Below are 26,673 nucleotides of genomic sequence, written 5' to 3'. Positions count from 1 at the left end.
ATCAAATCGTGTTGAATTGACTATAGCAGTGGGGAATTGATAATAACTTGTAGGCAAACCAGAATGACAGAATGGTTTCCTTTCTTTATATAGTATATATATACGACCCCAAGTCAGAGCGAACATTAGATGTCAGAGTTGATCCAATAGGTGCTTGATATTGGAAGTTGGAACGCAGAACTCTTCAATTAAGTCTATGTATGCGTGATAAGAAGTCATAAATGTGTATTGGAATTCATTTTATATCAAAAATACTCCATTTAAATGGAGTATTTTTGGTTTATTTCATGGACATAACAAATACAAAAAAGTGTTCGATAAGGTTTTGGAGGGTGATACGTACGAAAGAATTGTATCGTCATATAAAAAGTTTTTGGTCAATAAAGTTTATAATTTGTTTTAAATTATTAGTATACGGTTTAAGAAGAAAATAACTCACCAACTTTATTTTAAAATTTTGTGTTTTCTTATCAGTGTGTCTTAGTAACAAAACAAACTAATTTTAAAAACAACCATATATGATTTCAACAGGCGTTTTAGATAGGGTACGATAAATTAATATATTTCATAGAAAATTCATTTTATTGACTTGCAGTAATATAAATATGTGTTTGTTTTGCAAAAATCTGGTTCCTTGGAAGTAATAAAATCTAACATGAATAAAGCTGTTAAATCTTGATTAAAAAATAATTTTGCTTCCTCCATAAATACCGAAATACAGTGGTCGACAAGATTCTACATTCGACAATTTTTTTTGCAGTTTGTTCACTGAAATAAATGTAATCCTGAAATGAAACTTAAATTTTAATGTTCGATATAAACGCTTATGTTCTACTTTTTCCTCTACGTAAACGGTCACATAAGAGCTCAAGGCATATTTAAGCTACTTAAGTTTCCTTCCAGCAAATGGCCCTTAATGATGTCGTAAGGTTTAGACAATCTATTTTTGTGACATTTCAAAAAACAACATCTTTATTAATGTGAAACTTCAGCCAAAAACTTAAAAAAAAAAATTAACAAATGTTTACATACGAAATATGAATTTGCATTCTTATTTATCTCTTTTTTGTTCATTACAAAACATCAATAATTCGTAGAGCAACCAAACATACTGAGATCGCCTCGGTGGCGAAGAAACTAAATTTTCGACTTTTTCTTTAAAAAAATGTCACAACTTTACTGTTCTGTTTTCACATACTCTTGTTGGGTCTATATGATAATCCTATATCACCCCAAGTAGTCATGTGTATCTCTTTTAATGAAGCGTTGGGCCAATTTATTTATATTTAAAATAGGTACCTACCTACTTGAATATTTTGTAAAAAGCTTGAAATTCGTTTATTTTTTCATTTTTTAAATTTAAAATACATGAATATTTTGTAAAAAGCTTGAAGTTCGTTTATTTTTACAAAGTTGTCTAAGATTGTCACTTGTTCTTGTCGATAATAATGTTGCAGAATACAATAAACTCCAAAAAAGACCAAGTACCTATTTCCTCCTAATATTTAATTATATTTCGATAATATCTACTTATTTTTAAATAATTCCTTACAAAATGAATTAATTTATCCTACAAAAATCCAAATTGCTATAAGTAGGGCTAAAGGAATAAGAGCCTTGATATGGAATATCAAAGCCTGACAATTTTACTTTTTTATAGTTAGGCTTTTAATGAAATTATTATTGCTGTAGTGTAAATCAAAATATTGGGTCATCGGGATCGGGGAAACTCGAAAATTGTTTTCCTTCAGGTATTTAACTAAATTTACTTGAATACAATCTTCCTGAAAAACCCACAGTAAAGAAAACATTTGCCTTGTAAGAGACGTCTATTCAACGTCGTTTAACCACAACTATATAGGTAATGTCCCCAGTAATCGAAAACTTAGTGGTTCGTTGTAAAGCAATCATGAATTCTAAGAGAACCGTTGAACATATCAACATTGTGGTAATTGAAATAGCTCTTTAAACCAGAAAAGGTTACATAAAATAAAAGATTTTTGTCAATAACTTCATAAAATATAAAAAGTAAGTCAATTTCCCAGTAATCGAACACTCAGATCTTGAAGTCGAACGAGAGGTTTTCCTGAATTCAAACACAAGATTTTTTTGGTGATTAAGAAAAATCTTTCAACAATAATAAGAAACGCATTTTTTACCTTTTGGCATAAACTGTCTAAATAATAATTAAATGTTAGTTCAATTCAATCTGATTGAAACTAGTACACATAGAAACATACATATAATTAAAAAAAAAACATGCCAACATAAATAAATCAGTTAATTTGTAATAACCTGTTTTTTTAAACAATAATCAATGAACAGAACTACTCAATAGACAAAATAAAACTAAATTTTATTTATTATTTGTTTCAATAACAATCTCTCACTTGACTACAGAGTATATTTATTTAGTAAATGCTTTGCAATCTTAATCGATATGATACAGTGTATCTTCAGCTTCAAGCCTAAAACTATATGATCTTCAAGACCTTGGAATGAGTCAAATGGTTGTTTCTCGACGATTGATTTATTAAGGATAATTCCGGTTCAAAAGTTTCGGAGGATTCACTGCTCTTTTTAGTAAATAAATAAATTGGGTGGCGCAACAGTCCTTTGAGAACCAGGGCCTAGTGACTTACAACTCTCAACCATTCCTGTGTGCGAGTAATGTTGTCAGGAATGGAGGGGACCTACAGTTTATATGCCGAATCCGAACGGCTAAATTGAGAAAGCACTTTTTCATGACAAGAGTTACTCTTGGAGAATTTGTCAATTCCTCGCAAGAGGCAGTACCCGTGAAAAGACTTAAGATGGCATAGGCAGGGATCGAACCCAAGACCTCTGGCATGACCGTCCAACGCACTAACCATCATGCCACGGGTACTAATTTACTCTCTTTTTAGTATCTAATTCAATTTTCAGAATATTTCAGATTTAAAATTATTTTTTAGCAGTTCAGTCTTCAGAGAAGACAATACTTCAACTGATGTGTCATACTTTTGAATAGTCTCAGCATTCTCTTTGTCGATCAGGGTATCTGCAGTGACATGTTCAATGCTTTCTAATTTATTTTGTATGTATTTTCTGTAGTCTACGGCATTTGGATTGAATGGGTAAAATCCACATTTTCTGAAAGAGTTTCGCACAATTTCTGAACGATTTTTTTTATCCAGAACCATTTTGAGTACTTGGCAAAAATTAGTTTTAGTGTTAGACCTATTTAAGTTTTCAGTTCTACTCTGCCATTCCCGCACTGATAATTTGTAGTCATTTTTAAGACATTTAAACGCTCCATCATCTATGGGCTGCATGATGTGGTTGTGTTAGGAGGAAGTGAATAAAGTATTATGTGGTTATTGGAATAAAAGTCACTTATGGCCATTGACAAATGTGATTTATGACCGTCAACTTAAAGAACAACAAGTTTTGATTAAACCATCCGATGAAATCATTAGCTACATATTCGTAGAAAGTCTCCGATCTCATCCATCCTGTCTCTGACCGTCCAATTATTCAGTCTTTTGGCATATTTGCCACAAGTTTTAATGGTGGACTTAGAAGGTATGATAACACGATTTCGGGAGGTAAAGTAACTCCATTGGCACTAAATATTTAAAGAACAGTCAAATTTTAGCCAATTTATTGATATTTAAAATATATGAATATTTTGTAAAAAGCTTGAAATTCGTTTATTTTTACTTTTTTTTTTAAATACATGAATATTTTGTAGAAAGCTTGAAGTTCGTTTATTTTTACAAAATTGTCTTAGATTGTCACTTGTTCTTTTCGATAATAGTGTTGCAGAATACAATAAACTCCAAAAAAGACCAAGTACCTGTTTCGACATAAGAACGACAAACGAGTCTATACAAAAACAATATTTACTTATTTTTAAATAATTCCTTACAAAATGAATGAATCTAGCCTACATAAATCCAAATTGCTATAGGAAGTGCTTTAGGAATAAGAACCTTGATATGGAATATCAAAGCCTGTCAATTTTTCTTTTTTATAGTTAGGCTTATTAATGAAGCAGTACCCGTGGCATGATGGTTAGTGCGTTGGATTGTCATGCAAGGGGTCTTGGGTTCAATCCCTGCCTGTGCCACCTTAATTTAAAAAAAAAAAATAATTTTCGCGGGTACTGCCTCTTGCGAGGAATTGACAAATCCTTCAAGAGTAATTCTTGTCATGGAAAAGTGCTTTCTCAAACTAGCCGTTCGGATTCGGCCTATGATTGTAGGTCCCTTCCATTCCTGACAACAGTACTCGCACACAGGAATGGTTGAGAGTTGTAAGTCACTAGGCCCTGGTTCACAACGGACTGTTGCGCCACCCCATTTGATTTGATTATTAATGAAGTTATTATTGCTGTAGTGTACCCGTTAAAATCAAAATATTGGGTCATATGGATACTTTTTTATTTTTGTTTAAAAGTTACTCATTCTTTCAAACTCGAAAATTGTTTTCCTTCTGGTATTTGACTAAATTTACTTGAATACAATCTTCCTGAAGAAACCAAAGTAACAAAAACATTTGCCCTGTAAGAGACGTCTATTCAACGTAATCGTCTATTTAGTAATCGAAAACTTAGTAGTGCGCTGTAAAGCAATCTTGAGTTCTTAGAAACCCGTTGAACATATCAACATTTTGTTAATTGAAATAGCTCTTAAAACCCAAAAAGGTTACATAAAATAGAAACTGAAAAATAAGTCAACTTCCGAGTAATCAAACACTCAGTTCTTGAAGTCGAACGAAAGGTTTCCTGAATTCGAACAGAAGATTTTTCTGGTGATTAAGAAAAATCTTTCATCAATAATAAGAAACGCATTTGTTCAGTTTTTGGCATAAACTGTCTAAATAATAATTAAATTTTAATTTAATTCAATCTGATTGAAACTAGTACACATAGAAACATACAAATAATTAAAAGAAACATACAAACGTAAATAAATCAGTTAATTTGTAATAACCTGTTTTTTTTTTTAAACAATAATTAATGAACAGAACTACTCTATAGACAAAATAAAAGTAAAACTTATTTATTATTTGTTTCAATAACAATTTCTCACTATCTCTACAGAGTATATGAAAATGAAGTGCTAAGAGTAGTAGTGCTTTCTTTCCAGGCGAAGCTACATGTATTAGAAAAAGAAATGGAAAGAATAAAAATGCAATCCAATGAAAAAAAATTGATTTTCCGTCTTGAATCCAAAGAACAGGCTGATCAAAAAGTGAAGTGGAAGAAGTTTGTTCTCATCTGTCAAATCATCAGGCTAATAATATCATAAACGAAATAAAAGAATTAAAATCATGGAATACAAAATTTAAAAACACACTATATTAAAAACTTAAAAACATAAATATCTCAGTTCAAAAAGATTATCGCGGAACATCAGAGCTAAAAGTCGTCATCTTCTGCACGTCAGAAAACTAATTAAAGGCTTGAAAACGAATACTAAAGTTGTCCTTAAAGAGGATACGTTGTGGGTAGATGGATGTTCTTACACTCGGGACGATTCTGTCGGCCTGAAAAGTGGAACAAATTGTGGTTTATCAAAACTATGCGACTATTTACAACTTCCTCAGGATTATTTTAAATCGTGTTTACATAAAACCAAGGAGACAATAGATGTCAACAGTGTTCAGAATGTTTTAGTATTGCCAAATAGCACCGGCCAATAGCGCAGGGATGGCATCTAGGAACGAGATTCTAGTAATACAAAATACTTATGATCTCAGCCTACAATATTGGCGAACTTAATAACAAAATGTTTTACCCGGAATTCATTAAATATTTGTTAGAATTTGATTTGATTTTTTTTTTATTCGAAACTCATGTATTACAAGGTATGAATAAAAACTTTGACAAATATTTCCCATCATATTCCTGCCAAAAAAAAACAGCAATGAGAGGACGGGCAAGTAATAAAATATGGCAATAAAAAACAGCATTCTGTCGATGGCTGAAATGAAAATAAAGGAAAACATTGGTTGCATAGTAATGGCACTTATGAACAAAACTCTGTCTAAATACCAATTTATATAAATTGCAAAAACTCGCAACATGAATATGAAGTATCTTACGATTTTTTATGTTCGCTTAAATCGCATAATATAATGATTATTAGGGACTTAAACGCAAGAACTGGAGACCTGGGAGCAGAAAACACTTTTTGATGTCAAAATCGAAAAAGCAAATATTTTAAAATAGATAATGAATGATCTCTGTAACGAGTTCGGTTTGTGTATTTTGAACGGTAGCACAAAGAGCGACACAAAAGGTGAATTCACGTTTGTTTCAAAGATGGGAAGCTCGGTAATTGATTATGGGTTGGCGCTCTTTTGTAAAAGATTTTGCTGTTGGTGATATAACATATTCGGATCACTTTTCAATATTCCTGAATATAGCAAGTTTCAATGCTGGGTTAAGATGTTATGGGAATACAATTTCAGGAGGTAAAGTAACTCCATTGGCACTATATACTTAAAGAACAGTCAAATTTTCTTTTTTAGTCGAGAACTTAATGTTGTAGTATATAACTATAACTTTTCCGGCCTTTGAAGCCAAACTAAAAGAAGTTTCGTGTCCATTGGAAATCCGATTAGCATCATTTAAAATATCAAATCTTCACAAATTTTTCTTAATGCACTTGATAAAGAGACTTCAATATAACTTTGATATCTCCTTTTCATTTCATCTTACATAGCTTTAAAATTTAATATAAGTAAATAAGTTTGTTCATAAACGAAAATACTAAAACTGTTCGAACAAAGGAAACTAAAATCCTATTAAGTTAAAACATTTAGAGATCAGGGGAGGAATCGGCTAAGGTGATAATTGACAATCAAATTTTTGATAGTCAAATCGACTATCACCGAGTATCCCGTCTGTGTAAGCTGATTCAATTCAATTCAATTTGATTGAACAATTTTAGAATATAATTGTCATAATTCATTGTTGCTATGGTGAAATTTTAAAATGATTTCTATAAAATATCTAAATAAAAGTATGAAATTGCTGTGTTTAAATAACATTCTTAATTTTCCTGTGTTATTTCGAATTACTTTGTTGGTCAAAATAATGTGTTTTTGTACCTTAAAAAGGTAACTGACAAAATTTTCCCATTCGTTGTTTGTAACCGTCTGGTAGCTCTACTCAGAAACGACATGTTTGTAGGAAAATTTGAGGATTCCACCCCAGTATTTACCAAAATGTTGCTTAAAATATAGTTTACCATACACTACTCGACAGTTCGTTTTAAACACCAAAACCCCGAACTACCACTCACCATGAAATTTTTAAGGAATTTGTCTTGTTATAATAGGTGGTGATGTCGCGTGGAGTACGCTTTGGGGTTCACCTACTACTAACAAGAAAGGCCGAGCGATTGAAGAGTTTTTAATAAATTCGAATTTAATACTTTTGAATGATGGCTCACCTACCCACCTCTCAACCCATGGTACATTTTCCCACATAGCTATATCTTGCTGCTCCACTGAGCTCTTTCCCGCAATCTCATGGCAAACACTTCCCGATCTTCATAACAGCGACCACTTCCCAATTACAGTGTCCATCACAATTGGTAATCCTGTGCTAAATTACACCCCAAACCCAAAATTGAAAACTTATAAAGTGGATTGGTCTCATTTCCAAAACAAAAGTCAAGAGTATCTATCAGACAAATCACCTAGTCTTAACAACAACTCAAACCAGTTCTGTCTACAATCCTCACAAAACTTCGTAAAGTGAAAATTTCTGCTTTAAAACTTTCTAAAAACATCCTACACAAACCAACCTTATCCATTATAAAAAATCAAAGTCAAAATTTAATAGTCAAATAATTAGTATTCAGTCACAAAATTTTATTATTTCAAGTACAAAAAAATAGCTGATTGCTTTGTTAAAACATGGTCCTACTATTCCACAGATATAAATTTTCATCCAAACTTCTGAGGAAAAAAATTAAGCTATCAATTTCACCTCAGAACAAAACAAAAACCAATTTTGCTCGTTCTATCGAAAAACATATTTCATTTGTAGAATTTGAAACGTGAAAAAAACTAAGGCAAAACTCCAGGAAGGGATAGAATTTCCTATCCGATGATTAAAAATTTGCCTTTGGTTTTTCTTTCTTGATACCTTAACGTTACCCCAACTCTGGAAAACAGCTTTTTCACTGCCTATCCCAAAACCAAACACAGACAAAATTTTGGTTGAAAGCTATCGACCCATATCACTAATTCCATGCCTGTCAAAGGTCTTAGAAAATACCCTTTAGAAAATGGTATACCGCAGGGATTTCCTTTATCGGTAATGTTATTCATTATAGCATTCAACGACATAAGCAATATACTTGAAAAACATAAATTATTAGAGCACTGTCTCTATGCTGACGATGTTCATATTTTAAGCAAAATGTCAGATTTGACCAGATGCAAGAACCTATTTCTTAATGAAAACGATATCCATACGTTGTCTGTAATATCCGGCTATCAAAATTATTAATAGAAAAATGTTAACTACTTCACATCTGCCGAAAACCTGTCCTAATATTAATTAAAAGTAAATAATGTATCAATTCCTAATGTAAATAATTTAAGTATTCTAGGATTATTTTTTTATAATAAATTATTGGAAAGAACACTGTTTATCACTAAAAAAAAACCTAGCTTCGAGAATCAATATAATTAAATATTTAAGTAATAACAAAAGCAACATACACATAAATACTCTTTCTCAACTTACAAAAATGTTAGTATTAAGCAAAATAGATTTTGGAATATATATTTATGGTAAAAGCCCCAAATCTACACTAAATATTAGCAAGCCACCATACCATAAAGCTGTAAGACGATGCCTCAACGCCTTCCCAACAACACCGATACAAAACTTGCTTGCCGAAACTGGACTCCCAACCATAGAACATCGAGTTGATGAACTAACATTGAAGTTAGCCCCAAAACTAGTATTTTAAAGTAACTAAGTAATTGATGCCGATATTGCACAGACAATAAATCAAAAATACATGAAACGAATTCCATCCACTCTTAAACTACTCGTAGTACTGGCCAAAACTAGTCAACTACAACTTCCGACAAAACGGGGTTATCATTTCAAACCCACATATCCTCCTTGGCATATTAAACCCAAATCGATTGATATACAGAAAAAACAACACCAATTAATCCGTTTACTGAGAACTCTTGACTGAAATTAAATCAAAACTTGAAGATAAAGGGATCTTAACAAGTTTCTCATCTGTTTTTACGGCTGAATCATTTAGTATCCTGCAGGCCATCACAACAGCGACAAAGGTTCGCGGAAATATTATGATCTGCTCCGACAGTATATCCGTTTTGCAAGCCATATCCAATCCAAATAACAACGATGACCTTATATCTGAAATACGGGTCCACATCATTAAGCTACCAACCATAAAATAAATGTGGGTTCCCTGACATACTGGTATATGTGGCAACGAAGAAGCAGAACGTTCAGCTAGATCAACGAAAGATTCACCCGTATACACTTTCAATATCTTTACTAAACGTGACATAACCAATTTCATACGAAATTTAATGAAGACGAAACAGCTAAACGATTGGAGCCAATAACATCACCATTATAAATAAATCAACAGCGATACATCTCATCCTCGATACCCAAAGATCCCAAAAACACAAATAACTAATTTTGTTTGCCTAAAACTTGGACACACTTCAATCACACACGAACATCTTCTTAAAAAACTAAACCCTCTCGTACGCTCCTCATGTAACGTAACACTCAATTTTCAATTTCTGGATAGTGTATTTACCCATGGTTTAGATTCAGTTAGTTTGAAGTTGAAATATCAAATGAAATCCAGAAAAAACTTGGGTCTAGGTGTGTTCACATTAAACATCGGCCCTTAATTGAACTACCCTTTATAATCACAACGCAAAGCTTATATGTATGCTGGTATTATTTGGCTTTAATGACCTTCACGTTCGAAGAATCAAAAGAAAAGGAAAAACCAAAACACGTTTTAACGCTAATGGTGGCTAGAGTACCTCTTTCTATGAACACTATGTTTTCAAGGGAGGTTAGGTTAGTTAAACGTGGCTACGGATTAGAATCCACACACTTAGGCCAAAAGAAAGGCCCATTGTGATACCACATAAATCTAGAGATTTACTTCTTACTAGTCGAACCTCATCCTTTTTAGCTAGTTCACTGGGATTATCAAAAAGTAGTCCCCCAGATGAATTTTGCGTGCGAGTGAAAGAGTAGGGCAAGTGCAGAGGAGGAGGTGAGAGATTGTTTCTTCGTCCATACAGCTCCTACAGAAGTCATTTGAGGCTACACCAAGTCGTATTGCGTGTCTGCCTATAAGACAGTGTCCCGTAAGGACACCTATTAGGGAGCTAATATGAAGTCTGCTTTGAGATAACAAGTCCTTAGAGCGCTTTAGGTCCAGTGAATTCCATATGAGTTTTGTGGCACCCAACATAGGTGAATGTTAAATTGCTGAGCCATCTCCATAAGAGACGATCGACAATCGAGGGCCGTTTGAGATTTGGTTGAGACACCATCAAGAGATTTAATAGCAGGCTGACTGTCAGAGAAGATGTGGATATCAAAAGTTGATATCACTTTTTCTCTTAGCCAGGAGAGAACCTCTTTGATCCCTAAAATTTCCGCTTGAAAGACGCTACAACGATTAGGTAGGCGGAATGAGATGCTTAGATTAAGCTTTTCTAAGTACAGACCACTACCAACTCCCTCATTTGTCTTGGATCCAACTGTATAAAAATAAATACTTTTGTTACCCAGCAGTTTTTATGTCTTCCCATTCATCTCTGGGTGAAATGGATACCTAGAATTTTTTTCCAAATAGGGGTTTAAGAATAGTGTAGTCTATGTACTTTGGTATATAACCAAAGAGGTTCAAAATGATGGAGTGCCCGACATAGTTGTTGGTCCATTGAGATGAGGCGTCGAATCTTATCGCTGTACTCGCTGCCACTTGTTTACTGAAGATGTCGAGGGGTGTCAGATGGAGGAGAGTGTCTAACACTGCTGAGGGTGTGGTTCTCAATGCCCCGCTTATGCAGAGACATGCAGTGCGTTGGACTCTGCTGAGATTGTCGTAGTATGTGACTTTCTCCAGTGCATTCCACTATACTGCAACCCCGTCCATAAGTATTGGTCGGATGACCGATGTGTATAGCCAGTAGGTTATGCGAAGTTGAAAACCCTATTTGCTTCCTATGGTTTTCTTGCAACGGATAAGAGTTGCTGTAGCTTTTTAAACTTTTTCCTGTATATTAGATTTCCAACTTAATTTTTTGTCCAATATCAAACCAAGATATTTGGCTTCATTGGTAAAAATTAGTGGTACACCTTTTATTGAAGGAGGTATAATTACTGGGGTCTTATATTTCCGTGTGAAAAGGACGAGGTCTATTTTTTGAGGATTAATACTAAGTCCGCAGTGATCAGCCCATCTAGTGAGCATATTGAGTGCATTTTGGAGGAGGTCTCTCAGTGTATTAGGATGTTCCCCTGTGACGGCGATAGCAACATCATCGGCATACGCAACCACTCTGTAGCCTTCCCTCTCAAGGGATACTACTAGTTCGTTAACCACTATGTGTTCCACAGGAGAGGGGAAAGAACACCACCTTGCGGGGTGCCTCTACTAGCAGACCTTTTTTTGCAAAAATCTCCCAAACTAGAGTTGATGTCCTGCTTTTTACCATTAGATTAATCAACTCACAGATTGAGTATTCAACGTTTAGGGTCGTCATAGCAGAAGTGAAAGCGGATGGGTCAACGTTGTTGAAAGCGCCCTCAATATCCAGGAAAGCCACCATAGTATATTCCTTTTGCTCTAGGGAGTATTCGATAGTTCTTAATAGAGTGTGCAAGGCTGTTTCTACCGATTTCCCTTTACAGTAAGCATGCTGAGACAACGATGGTGTCTTATCAATGCTTTTAAGTACATGGATATCAATCAATCGGTCCAGAGTTTTGAGAATGAATTATGTTATGCTAATAGGTCTTAGATCTTTAGGGTTGACATGCGAACATTTGCCCGCCTTGGAAATGAAAACTACTTTTACTTCTCTCCATCGCTAAGGTATACATATAGACCAAATTTTTAACTTTTAAAGATCATTTCAATGATGGGCACAGGTATGTCAATTGTAAGTTGTAGCTCAGCTGGTATGATTTGATCTGGACCTGGGGATTTATACGGTACGAAGCTATTCAGAGCCCATCTCAATTTTCTTTTGAAACAAGACCTTGAGGAAAAGTTAAGTAAATACCCCAGGACGGTTTGTTGTATTAACGGATATGGAGCTATCTGGGAAGTGGGTGTCCATTAGCAGGTTTAGCGTTTCTTCGCAAGACTTAATGCATGTACCATCCAAGTTTTTAAACAAGTAGGCATGGTTGGATTTGTCGAGAGAATCTTCCTTATCCTCCGAGGATTCTTCTATTGAGCTACAGAAGGATCTCCATGAGGATCTTTTGGCTATTCTCAGTTCTTGTTTATACTTTTTGAGGGATTCCTTATAGGAGTTCCAGTCTTGGGGATATCTAGTATTTTTTGCACGATTAAAAAGCCTTCTAAAATCTTTTCTGAGTGTTTCTAGTTCAGCAGCCCACCAATATGGTGTCTTCTTTCCCCGCACTATAGTGAGGGGGCAGGCAGTTTCCATGGCTTTATTGAGGGCTCATCGACTTTTTGATCGAGTTCAAGAGCGCACAAGGACGGATCAGAAAGTTCTGGTTTAATCAAATTTTTCGGATTCGCCCTATATTTTGGCCAATCTGTTTTCCTATAATTCCGGAACTGGATCGGTTTTGGGGACTCTTCAATAAGTGTCAATTGGATGTATCTATGATCGGAGAACGAGTTCTCCTTTGATACTCTTTAATTCAATATTTTATTTAAGAGATTTAACGAGACAAAAATCAAATCTAAAACTTCTTGTCGATTTGTAGTGACGGTAAGGTTGGTTCACTACCTACATTACTTACTTGTTAGAATATAATCAAAAAGAAACTCACCTCTGTTATTTATATCGGTACTACCCAATTTAGTATGGTGCGCATTGGCATCACAACCGATAATTAGATTCCGCATGTTCCGGATACTCCGTTAACGACTGAGCTATTTTTTAGAAATTGGGCTCTCAGCCTGGCTGATCATCGGCACGGGTCGTATAACACCTTAGATCCAGGGTGAGTACTGCTAGTTATTTGTCGTTTCATTAGAAAAATATATTATTTTTATTGTAAAGTTAAGATTGCTTATTTTATTCAAATATTAAATCTAAAATTAATATTAATTACAAATTTGTTTTATGTATGAAATATGGGTAGGAATTAAATTAAGTGAGTTTTGGCTGATCTGCATCCCATTCGCAGCGCACGCGTTTTTTTGAATTAGTCGCGCCCCCAGCTTAGGTTAAAGTGGCTGTCCATTGGCCATTGTGATACCACATGAGTCGTGAGGCTTCCTCCTGAGCTCAATGGAACCAGTTTGAGTCCCTTACGAAACGTGAGAGGCTGATATGATTTAGATCGTTAAATAAGAATTCTCCTAGGTAATTCTTGCGTTTTGAGCCAGAGCAGGGCATGTACACAGAAGATGAAGAATTCTTTCATCCTCTTGGCTGTCCATTGGCCATTGTGATACCACATGAGTCGTGAGGCTTCCTCCTAAGCTCAACGGATGCAGCTTGAGTCCCTTACGAAATGGAGAGGCTGGTTATACCGATATGATTTAGAGCGTTTAGATCGTTAAAGAAGAATTCTCTTAGGCAATTCTTGCGTTTTCGAGCTAGAGCAGGGCATATGCAGAGAAGATTAATAACCGTTTCTTCCTCTTGCTGGTCCATACAGCTTCTGCAAAAGTCATTTGAGAATGCGCCTAGTCTCGTGGAGTGCTTTCCTATTAGACAGTATCCAGTTATGACACCTATTATCGAGCTTATATGCGATCTGCTTGGAGATAGCAAGCACCTTAAACGTTTTAAATCTAGTTTTGGCTAGATGTTTTTTGTGACCTGACACGTGGTGATGTTGTTCCACCTGGTGTTTGCCTTCTTTATAGCGTCTTGCATTAGCAACAGTTTACAAGTAGCGATTGGAATGTCAGTATTTTAATTATTATTATTTATTATTATTATTAGTATTATTATGATTACTATTATTATTCTTTATTTTCATCTTATCTTTAAAATAATATACAATCTGTAGTAAGATTACGGACTTGGCATATTTGGCGTCTGCAGGATATGACATTATATAAATAAATGTAAATTAATTTAAAAATATATGAATCAATATGGTATATTAATTAAGTTATAAATTCGGTACATAATAAATTAGTTTTTAAATTACAATTTTGTATGAATTCAATTTTGACGTGATTTGAAACACAAAAGATATTAATGGGTGATTATACAAAAGTTGGGTAACTTTTGAGGATATTTTGATTACGATAGTTAATAAAACCAACTTCTGCAAATTCGGGTGTATATGGTAGCTAATCTTATTAATATAATGCTCCCAATCGGGCCAGTCACTTTTTTGAGTACATTGTATGATATTTGATAATTTCAGAATATGAGTGCCAGGGGAATGACGAGTATACACAGTTTTAAAAGTTTTATATTGAAATTTTATACAAATTAGTAAAAATCTCTTATGATTTATTAATGATAACTTAAAATAACTTAGTAACAATCAAAAATAATTATTAATATGTAATACTAAAAAAATACTATATCAGTTTTCAAAACAAACTTTTGACATTTAACGTAACGTTATTTAACTATCTTTTACAACTTTCACATAGTTTTACCAAATATTTCTAAGTAATCAACAAACAATATGAACAACATCTAAAAATATTCATCTTAAAAGTACTAATGATCATTAAATGAAGAACAATAACTATATACATATGTACCTGACACAGGGCTGACGAAAAAGTCGAAATTTGAGATTATAATCAAAACTAATTTTGCTTTTTGTAATTTCGAATATCAAAAAACTACATTTTAACAAATTTTAAGTATAAATAAATAAGAATACATTTTAGATTAACAAACAAAATAAAGACTCGCCATAGGACTAACATGTTATTTGACTTAGCAAGGGTAAAGATAACAAAAATAACCTAAACTCTGGTACAGTGACCCGCAACTAACTTTACTACCAACATTAAAATTTAAAGTGAGATTTGACGTTGAGTCGGCAATAATTCGCACGAATTTTAAATTTAAATAACACACAACGGACTGACGAATAAAACTGAACACAAAATTTCATATTTTTTAAAAATAAAGTGGAGAACACTGCATTATCAAAGATGTAGTATACACTGCCGCTCATCTGAATAGGTTCCCAAATATTTTCACCACACCTCCCTTCATATGTATTGCAATGACAAATCTTTTTTATACATATAATGAAAGAGCATCATTATGAGCTTATTTTGGGAGAAATAAATTTGTCTTAAATCTTACCTAGACTGACGGTAGCTAGACTAAATGTAATCATAAAGATAAGCATTTTCTTTTACTCATCTGAATAGGTTCAACAGATGAAATGGAATTAAACAATGAAAATTATTTGAACTCCATGAATTATTTTACCCTTTTGCATTGTATGATTATTTAGCAATAGTTAATAATGAGTGTTGCCACCTCTTTTAAATATAAATTCTCGTAAATTCGATTCGGAATGGAACTATACAATTTTTCAAGGTATTGAAGCCAAATTTTTGACCTGGCTTTTTTAATGGCTGCGATTAATGACTTTGAACTGCCTTCCTGACTCTTATACTTTACCTAAGAGAAGTCCCCACAAATTCTCTATTATGTTAATGTCAGGGGTTCATTATCCAGTGCTTACTGTCCTCGCTGTATGGCTAGGGGCATTATCATGTTGGAATGCCCACGATATTGGTCCAAAGAGATGAGAAATCTGTAGGAAGGCCTTTTCTAACACACCGTAGAAGAAAATAATTACAGCCGTCAGGGCCCTCTAAATTTAACTTTTTCTCATTTGAAAAAATCACTTTTTCCACTCTGGCTTCCACGACATGAATTTCTTACAGAATTGGAGACGATTTTCTTTATAGATTCGTTAAATGGTGTTTTTTTTTATTTTTTTTTTCTTTTCAAATAAGAATCACGTTTAACAACGCGTTTTAACGTAGCTAAAGTGCAATTGACACCGGTTTTTATTTTTATTTTTGACGCGGAATCATAAGAATTAGAAGCTATTCTAATAATAGCACGTCTATCAGTCATTGATAAGGCCATATAAGTTCCTCCTTTCGTTTTTTTTCCATAATTTTGGATATATCGCAAGTAACTGCATACCAAATTTTGACTTCTTTTGAATTTCTTCGCTATAAGTCGTTGGCTTAGGCCTGATTCCCGAAATGCTTTCATTTTGCCTTTTTCTTCCTCGCTTGAAAATTTTCCGCTACCCTTTTTCACCGTTAATAGGAAAAACACACTAACCTTATTGACAGATAAAATTTCGATTACAATTAACACGCAACTTAACACAAACTGCAATTTTTGCTATTGAACCTATTCAGATGAACCAAAAATGGTTGTTTTTATGAATACATTGAGTCTAACTACCGTGGGAGATTAACGTAAAGCTTTAAGACTCATTTTTTCTAACAAAATAAGTACATAATGATGCTGTTTCATCTATAATAAGTTTTGTCAAATCAATGATAATTTTAACTAGACAGCTATTTAATTGTTGGTTTTCAGGGTTGTGACATGTCAAAGGACTGATGTTTTAAGAACTATTTGTTTTTTTTTTTAATAATTTGTATTCAAAATGAATAACTGCAATTGAGTGACCAAGTAAAGGTCTTTCCTTTTTTTTAAAATAAATTGTAATCTCAATAAAATACAATAAGACTTTGTTGGTTGATGACATTTAGTTACCCCACTTTTGTATAATAACCCTAATGTAATATGAAAAGAAGTACAATTTAATTTTTATTTTTTCAACTTGAATTTAAGCTTAATATTAATTTTCATAAATTCTATAAATATACAATTTTCGAGTGATTTGAAACACGAAGTGCGAATGCTGTCAAAAACTATTTTTATATGAAATGGCAAGCTTACAGAATTTGTACACTTTCGACCAACCCTCAGCACCATTTAATAACCCATACAATCTTTCCACAGATATTATCCTCTCTTCAAAAAATAATCTTCCTATTTCCTGCAAAATAGGACATAGTGCAATGAAATGATGGACATTTTCTAGTTGTCTTCTATATCAGGATATCAGATGTTGATATTACGTTTTCTTTAAGCCAGTACGAGACTTCTTTTATCGCCAAAAGTTCCGCCTGGAACACGCTCCAATGATTGGGAAGGCGGAATGAGAGACTTAAATAGCCTTTCAGAGTAGACACCTCCACCAACTCCTTCTTTTGTTTTTTAAACCATCTGTATAAAAATGGATCGACCCATCATCCAGTAATGTCCTATCCTCCCAGAAACATCTGGAAGGTATTGAAATCTTTAAATTTCTGTCGAATTGCAGTTGGGGGATGATGTAGTCTGTGTGCTTTGTAATTGATTCTAAATACCTAAGAATTACGGAGTGGTCAATGTTGTTGTTAGTCCACTGTGACGAAGCTTTGAGGCGAATAGCAGAGCTTGCAGCTATTTGTTTGCTTAATATTTCAATAGGTGCTAGGTAGAAAAAGGTGTCCAGGGCCGCAGATGGGGTCGTGCGAATCGATCTGCTTATACATAGGCAAGCTGAACGTTTTGCTTTATTTAATTTATCTCGGTTTATAGTTTTCTGTAAAGCAGTCCATCATACTGCCACACCGTGCATTAAAATCGGTCTGATTACTGTGTATAGCCAATGCGTGATTCTGGATTGTAAGCCCCATTTATTACCAACAACGTTTTTGCAAGAAAAGAGAGCTACAGTAGCTTTGTTGACTCTTTCCTGTACGTTGCGTTTTCAATTTAGTTTTGTATGTAAGACAAGACCCAGGGGCCCTACTATCTAATTCGATTCTATAGTAAAAATGTTCGAATTCGAAAAATTACTACTCCGTAATTCTATAAGCAAGTTCTAAAACCGAAAATCGAACAGCTCTAGTAGTGCCAACTACTTTGTTTGTTTTCTTTTAAAATTGGTACTATCTACTGCTAAAGTTAATGTAATATTGTGAATGCACAATAATCACTTTGAAGCAAAAAATAACGTGTTATAAAAGTGGATTTATGCTTATTTATGTTAGTTATTTATAGAAGTGAATGAATGTTCATTTATGTTTGTTAAAAGTAAGAATGTATGTTTATTTATGTTTGTTAGTGAAAGAACTGAATTTATATTTATTTATGTTATAGTTAGTTTTCTACGTGTTCAGTGTAAAAGACTGAAATATTTGTTTTTCTTTTGTGCTTTTTATGTTTTTAAAATAAATGTTTGTAAGTACGTATTCATAGAATGCATAAATCATTTTTTTATATTATTTCGAATTCTTTCCCAAAAATTAGAATGTTCCTTGGTTTCTAAAGGCTGTTCTTCCAAAGAGAAATGGTTGTCGTCTTCTTCCAATAATACTTGTGTTGAATTAGGGAGTTTAACTCTGAACTTCAAACAGAGATTGTGGAGAGCGGAACACATGTTCATAATTTGAGTAACCTTCTCGGGTGGATAATGAAGTTTCCTGGCCGCCAAAAGACATCGGAACCTTTCCTTTAGGACACCAAAAAATCGCTCAATTATTGATCTTAAAACTGAAAAACTTCGTTGAACTTCGATTCCATAGATACTTTAACTGCCGTTCTGTACGGTGTCATAATCCAAGGCCCTAACGGATATCCTGAGTCTCCTTAAATAATTTTTTAATATTATTTTGCTTTAAAACTACAGTGGACGTCCAATATAACGAATGCCCGATATAGCGAATTTGCGATATAACGAACGCTTTTGAAATTTACATTAACATCTCTAAATAACGAACGATGATAAAAATTTGCTATCCGATATAACGAACGCGTAATATATATTGCCTTAAAATGATTTTTTTCTTGCCATTGTGATCTGTGCATTTATTTGTATGTCAACACATAAGTTTATTCTCGTACATATGTATGTGTGTGCGCCAAAGAGGTTCAAAACTATAACAAGCTTTCTGTTTTTCGTTTAGTCTTCGCATCGCCTACTAAAACATTTTTGTTAGAATTCTTATTTTTTGGTTTGTCTATCGCTATGCAGTTTTGAATTTTATGTACGGTCTTACACACACATATTCAATGACACGACCTCAAGATAATGTTAGCAGTTAAATAATGTTTTTGTTGTTTAAAGTCTCGTCTGGTTGAAACGCTCCGTAATAATTTTGTAGATTTAGTTTTGTGTACAAAATATTAAAATGAATACAAAATCTCAACGTACTCGGCTTTCATTAAAGGACAAAGTCAAAATTATTGATGAGTGCAACAAAGGCGTTTCACTTAAGGAAATTTCAATAAAATTCCGTGTGCCAAAATTAATAAATCAACCACTTACTTAAATTTTTTTGAATGGAAAAGTCGATCGATATAACGAACGCTCTCGATATAGAGAATGACCTCGAACATTATATCATTCGTTATACTGGACGTCCACTGTATATATATAGATATGTACTTGCCTAAGATCCTGGACGACTTATCTCCATTCTCAAAGCAACGTTGGAGGTAAGCTCTTTCGGAACTAAGATACCAGACATGGCAATCATGGGATGCTCCTTCATATCGTCCTTATCTTATCGCCATAGTGTAGTTACATAAAAAAGTATTGTTTGATTCCAATTTACATATGTAAAAAATGTATGTATGTATGCATAAAGTAGGTGTATGAATAATGATAAAAAAAGTTGTTCACTTTTCACTTTTAGTCGAATGTGTGTTCCATCGACAAAACCAATCACACCAGGAATTCCAGATTTTTCCCAAAAATGACGCTTGGACTTTCTTTTTTCTTCATCTGACATTTTGAAGTTTATGAGTTGAGGACAAATTACTTTTTCTACTGATGTTAAAACCTCTTTTATAATTTTGGATAAAGTTTGTTGAGTAAGCCCCGCATGCATGTCTCCACCGATCTGGTTTTGGTGACCACCTGTTGCCAAAAATTTCAAGGTAGCTGATAGCTTAATTATGTTGGGAACAGAAATTTGCTTTTTCCGAATACTTAATTTTGTTGTTATATTGTTTGATAAATACATAAAGGCTTGTTTTGAAAGGCGGTAGTTTTTAACAAAGCTGAAATAAAGTAATTTTTTAGATAAAAAATGCCTACATAAATACTCAATAAGTACTTATTTAATTATTTTCCGAAAATATTGGTCGCCAAATTAACATATGTTTGTTTTTTTTTTTTTTTTAACTTAACTTATGTCAAACATAATGCGAGACTCGTTCGAAATTTGCAAATTTGTTGGCAAAAAGTTTGGCATTACCGGCATTCGACTCTACTTCAATAGATAGTAATGCCTTTTTGTAAATTCCTTGGGATTTTTTGCAACAATCGCAGTGAGAGACTAGTCTTGCGGCTTTGGCTAGGTTAAAGAGTTTCCTACATTCTCTTTTGGGCGAGTCACGTCTGAAGCCCACCATTGTGGTTTCCTCTTTCCTCTTATGATATAAGTACAAGCAATTTCTAGCGATCTGTTCATAGCTGAGTTGAGGTCACTAGATAGTTCAGGTTTTAGTAAACTTTGTAATAAGTTCCTGTTTGAAGCCCAGTCTGTTTTCCGATAATTTCGAAAAGTTAATGGACTGGGGTATTCATCCACATTTATATTGAACTGGATATATCTATGATCAGACTACGAGTGTTCTTTGGATACTTTCCAGTCCAAGATCATATGGTGTACGTTATCTGAGACAAGAGTTATGTCTAGGACTTCTTGTCGAATATAATCAAAACCCATACCGGATCCTTTGCCGTTCCGCTTCAGCGACGATTCTCTCAAGGTTTTTTTAGGGATAGGGCCAAGGTGGTCATGGCAAAAAGTTTGAATCGAATTACATAGTAGGGCCCCAGGTATTTGGACTCGACTGAGAATTTTAATTGGATTCCTATAATATAAGGAGATTTGACACATGGAATTTTGTATCGAATCGAAAATAAGACTAAATTGGTTTTGTATGGGTTAACACCCAGTCCTCACCGATCTAACGCATTTTGTAAGAGTTCTTTTAAGGTGTTAAGATGCTTTCGTGAAACTGCTATAGCAACGTTGTCCGCATAGGCCTCTAAAACTGTCCGCATCCAGACTAGTTATTATTTCATTTACCACTAGGTTTCAGAGTAGAGCAAAACCTTGCGGTGTCCCTCTACTAACGAATCGTCTGCCAGAAGAGTTGCCCAGTTTTTAGTAAGTTATTCTTTAAATGAATTAACCCCCGAAGCGAACTCTCTACATTTACAGATATTAGTGCATATGTGTCCACGTTGTTAAAGGCACCTTCGATGTCAAGGAAAGCAACCATAGTGAACTCTTTATGATGAAGGGAATATTCGACGATGCGTGATAAGGTGTGTAACGCTATTTCCACCATGTAGGCATATTGAGACGAAAACAGAAGTCTTTTATCAATACTTGCCCTTAAATTGATATCAATTAATCTTTCCAATGTCTTAAGAAGAATTGATGATAGACTTATAGGTCGAAGATATTTAGGATTGACTTGCGAGCATTTACCTGCTTTGGGTATAAAAACAACTTTAACTTCTCTCTATGCCAAGGGAACATGGACCAGGTAAAAACAGCTGATAAAAATTGCCTCAAGGACTGGTGCAATTATGTCAGGAGTGTTTTGTAGCTCGGATGGTATTATTCCATCTGGTCCTGCAGATTTAAATGGTTTGAAGCTGTTGAGAGCCCATTGTAGCTTGTCCCTTGTGATCATATCTTTTGGATATATTGTATTTGGACTTGAACGTAGATAACTTTTGCAAGTTTCGGTAAGAGAACTATCAGTGAGTGTCCAGCCATTCATTACTTGAATTTGTCCAGAAGCCGTCTGCATTTTTCAATTAGCTTATCATTGCTGGGTTAGTTGTTAGAATTGTACGTAACCTGGAAGCTTCAGAAGTTTCTTCTATCGTGCCACAGAAGGATCGCCAGGCAAGTCGCTTGGATGTCCTTAGTGAATTCTTCTTCTTCTAAATTGCTGGGGATTTTTTGCAAGAATCGCAGTGAGAGACTGGTCTTGTGGCTTTGGCTAGGTTGAAGAGTTTCCTACATTCTCTTCTTAGCAAGTTAAGCTCTGAGGCACACCATTGTGGTTTCCTCTTTCCTTTTATGAACGCTACCTCTTTCTATGAACGCTATGTTTTCAAGGTAGAGTACAGCTAGTTATTTGTCGTTACACTAGAAAAATATATTATTTTTATTGTAAAGTAAAGATTACTTATTTTATGAAAATATTAAATGTAAAATTATTTTTCTTGGAAATATATTATAAATTTGTTTTATGTATGAAATATGAGTAGGAATTAAATTAAGTGAGTTTTGGCTGATCTGCATCTCATCCGCAGTGCACTCGTGTTGTCGTAATAGTTGCGCCCCCAGGTTAGGTTATAGTGGCTGTCCAAGATGGAAACGGACACACTTAGGCCAGTTTAATGGCCCATTGTGATACCACATGAATCTTGAGGCTTCCTCCTTAGCTCAATGGAACCAGTTTGAGTCCCTTACGAAACGTGAGAGGCTCATATGATTTAGATCCTTAAAGAAGAATTCTTCTAGGTAATTCTTGCGTTTTTGAGCCAGAACAGGGCATGTACAGAGAAGATGAAGAATTCTGTCACCAAATTCATTTAAGAATACGCCTAGTCGCGTGGCGTGCGTTCCTATTAGACAGTATCCGGTTATGACACCTATTATCGAGCTTATATGCAATCTGCTTAGAGATAGCAAGCACCTTGATCGTTTTAAATCTAGTGTTGGCCAGATGTTTTTCAGATGTTTGTGTGACCTGACACGTGGTGATGTTGTTCCACCTGGTGGTTTCCCTTCTTTATAGCGTCTTGCATTCGCAACAGTTTGGTATGCCAGTATTTTTGTTATTATTATTATTATTATTATTTTTAATAATTTATTATTATTATTATTATTATTATTATTATTATTATTATTATTATTATTATTATTATTATTATTATTATTATTATTATTATTATTATTATTATTATTATTATTATTATTATTATTATTATTATTATTATTATTATTATTATTATTATTATTATTATTATTATTATTATTATTATTGTTATTACTATTATTATTCTTTATTATCATCTTATCTTTAAAATAATGTATGTATGTACAATTTGTAGTAAGACTACGGACTTGGCATATTTGCCGTCTGCCGGAAATGACATTATATAAATAAATGTAAATTAAGTTAAAAATATATGAATCAATATGATATATTAATTAAGTTATAAATTTGTTATATAATAAATTAGTTTTTAAATTACAATTTTGTATGAATTCAATTTTGACGTGATTTGAAACACATATGTAAGATATTAATGTAATATGAAAAGAAGTACAATTTTATTTTTATTTTTTGAACTTGAATTTAAGCTTAATGTTAATTTTCATAAATTCTATAAATATATAATTTTTGAGTGATCTGAAACACAAAGTGAGAATGATGTCAAAAACTATTTCTATATGAAAGGGCAAGTGTTGAGAAACGAAGCTGTTATTATTTGTATTCATTATATTATTTATTAATGTTTAATTAATTATTTATTTTCTTAACTCAAATAATTTCAATTTTTCTGTTTAATTTTGTCTAAATTGCCAAACATTTTGAAATTGCCCCATACTATATTTACTTAATTGGTTTTGGTATATTTTTTTTGTTAACTTATAATTTTTGTAAACATACTACATACCTACATAATTTGTGCATTGCTTGCTAAGACCGTTGCATTTAACAAAAACGATAAACCGCAATTGTACATAGGTAATACATTAGATATTGGTATCGTGTGCAAAAAACTGGTTTTAGCATATGGGTTAGCTTCAATGTAAGGATGATAGAATCTTTCTATTTTCTAGCAAGCACCTATCCAAAAATTAATTGTTTTTTCTTGATTTGTTTTAATGATTTACATTTTGGAAATTTAATAATTTATAAAATTTTTTAATTTATTGGCGTTTCCTTAACTTAAATTTTAATTCTTAAACAAAATTGGTCCTTCGTTCCTGGATATTTGGAATCGTTTTTTTTGGTTTGAGGTTTCTAGACTCAGGATTCCTGTATTAGTATATCGTAGAAATCTGATTTTTGCTCCACTGCACTTTCTTGGATGATTTTTTTTACTGTTGCTGGAACCATAATAACAGAATTGTGTGAGATTTTAGAATCGAATTATATAGTAGCCCAGTGTGATCTTTTAAAACGCTTAAAAGACATTACTTCAGTGGAAAGCAATGAGGAAACGGGCGTTTCGTTGAAGGAATTAGTTTCTTCCCAAGCCGAATCCGTAAATCGGTTAGGCCAGGTACCGACTAATACAAAGCTGCAAGCTATGCACATTACACCGTTTTCCGGTGATTATGGGTAATGGCCAGGTTTTCGCGATCTGTTCTTGCAAACGGTGGACTGCAACAGAAAACATTCGAATGCCCAAAAGTTATTTGAAATCGGATTTGCGCGAGGACGCTATTAATCTTTAGAACGGTGTTAGCATTTCGGATTTCAATTACCAGCTCGCTTGGGAGAAATTAGAAAATCGTTATGATAAACCACTTTTTATAATTAATGCTCTTATCGCACAATTCTTAAAATTTCCAAACGTCATGTCGTGTGATGGCTCTCAATTGCTTAAGCTAGTGGATAAAGCTGATGAAGTTATTCGTGGTCAATTCTTAAAATTTCCAAACGTCGCGTCGTGTCGTGTGATGGCTCTTAATTGCGTAAGCTAGTGGATAAAGCTGATGAAGTTATTTGTGGTCTTGAAGCGGTTAAGTCGGAAGGTAGGGATCCATGGCTTGTTTATTTATTGATAAATAAAACAGACTCTGAAATTAAAAAAGCTTGGGCTTTAGAAAACAAAATGTCGAAAGTGTCGACGATTTAAGACCTTCTTAATTTTCTCGAAAAGCGTTCTAATGCCTTAGAAGCTAGCGATTCCAAAACTTCTCGCGTCAAGAACTCTCGTACGTCAAATTCGTCGAATATAAAAAGCCTCGCCGTAGTAAATACCTCATGTCCAAAATGTAAAGGTGAACATTATCTTCCACAATGTCCAAATTTCATTTAAATGTCGGTTAATTTCGCTCGAGATCAACGATTATGCTATAACTGCCTCGGTACTAAACATTCGTCGAATCGATGTCGATCGAAAGCACGTAGTACGTCATGTAATTCTCGACACCATAGCTTTGTACACTTAGATAATCCAAGCCCAGCTAATGCGGTTGATCCTACGCAAGGCTCAGCTTCCTTCGTAAGCAACCATATGCAAAATGGTTCACGTTCTTCGGTTATATTACCAATCGCTGTTGTAAAAGTGTATGACGTTTCTGGAAAGACCCATCTCGCTCGCGTTTTGTTGGATAGTGGTTCTCAGGTTTCGTGCGTAACTGATAGTTTGGTGGAAAGGCTTGGTTTACGTCGTTCTCATGCTCGTTTACCAATATTCGAAATTTCGTGTGTTGAAGCTGGTGTGACTCAAGGTGCTGCTGAGTTAAAATTAAAATCCCGCATTACCTCACATACTACGCAAGTTGAGGCATATATTCTGAACCAAATACCTTTCCAAACACCATCGCTTTAGTTCGAAGCCAGCAATTTAACTTTTCTTGACGATCTTTTGTTAGCGGACGTAGGATTCAAAAACCCAGTCCCATTGATGTTTTGTTGGGGCTGACAAGGCTTGGAGGATTCTGCTAAGTGATCATCGCTCAGATCCAGAGAGAAAGGTAGTTGCTCATGATTTTGTTATGTTTGGATGGGTTGTAACGGGTTGTTTGCCAGGAAATTCGTTAGTTTCATTGCACGCATGTGTTGACCTTGATGTTATTTTGAAATCCTTATGGGAAATTGAAAAGATACCTCATAGTTATTCGTTTAGAGTAATTGAAGATGAGGTAGATGAAAACTTTTGAAAAACTCTTACTCGTACACCTGATAATAAACATATGGTAGAACTTCCTTTACGACAAGACCCTGTTAAGTTTGCCAACTCCATAGCTGGAGCTTTGTCTAGACTTCTCGCAATGAAACGCCGGTTTTCGTGATAAAGACCTGATAGTGGAATACTGCAGACTTATTACACATGGAACGTATCCCAGATGAGAAAATAGAACCTCGCCGCATCACGCTGTTATAAATAAATAAATAAATTGGGTGGCGCAACAGTCCGTTGTGAACCAGGGCCTAGTGACTTACAACTCTCAACTATTCCTGTGTGCGAGTACTGTTTTCAGGAATGGAAGGGACCTACAATTTTAGGCCGAATCCGAACGTGTAATTTGAGAAAGCACTTTTTCACGACAAGAATTACTCTTGAAGGATTTGTCCATTCCTCGCAAGAGGCAGTACCCGCGAAAATTATTTTTTTTTAAAATTAAG

The 26,673-nt window shown here is 34.0% G+C and overlaps 1 protein-coding gene across 5 annotated transcripts in view; it reads left to right on the top strand.

Moving 5' to 3' along the window:
- The first annotated feature begins 350 nt into the window (after positions 1-350).
- LOC129943476 (YTH domain-containing family protein) overlaps positions 351-26,673 on the top strand; it is a 150,007-nt gene continuing 123,684 nt past the window's right edge. For 2 of the 5 annotated variants that reach the window (XM_056052970.1, XM_056052968.1), the window contains exon 1: positions 355-545. Coding sequence is in view for 3 of the 5 variants with exons in the window: in XM_056052968.1 (XP_055908943.1) it covers positions 519-545 (27 nt within the window). In the remaining 2 variants the exon portion in view is untranslated. Of the gene's footprint in view, positions 546-13,102; positions 13,244-26,673 lie in introns of all 5 variants that reach the window. The other 3 variants (XM_056052969.1, XM_056052971.1, XM_056052967.1) reach the window with 3 other exon arrangements.

The sequence above is a fragment of the Eupeodes corollae genome, chromosome 1, assembly GCF_945859685.1.
Source record: "Eupeodes corollae chromosome 1, idEupCoro1.1, whole genome shotgun sequence".
Classification (NCBI taxonomy): Eukaryota; Metazoa; Arthropoda; class Insecta; order Diptera; family Syrphidae; genus Eupeodes; species Eupeodes corollae.
This window is presented reverse-complemented; position numbering and strand designations above follow the sequence as displayed.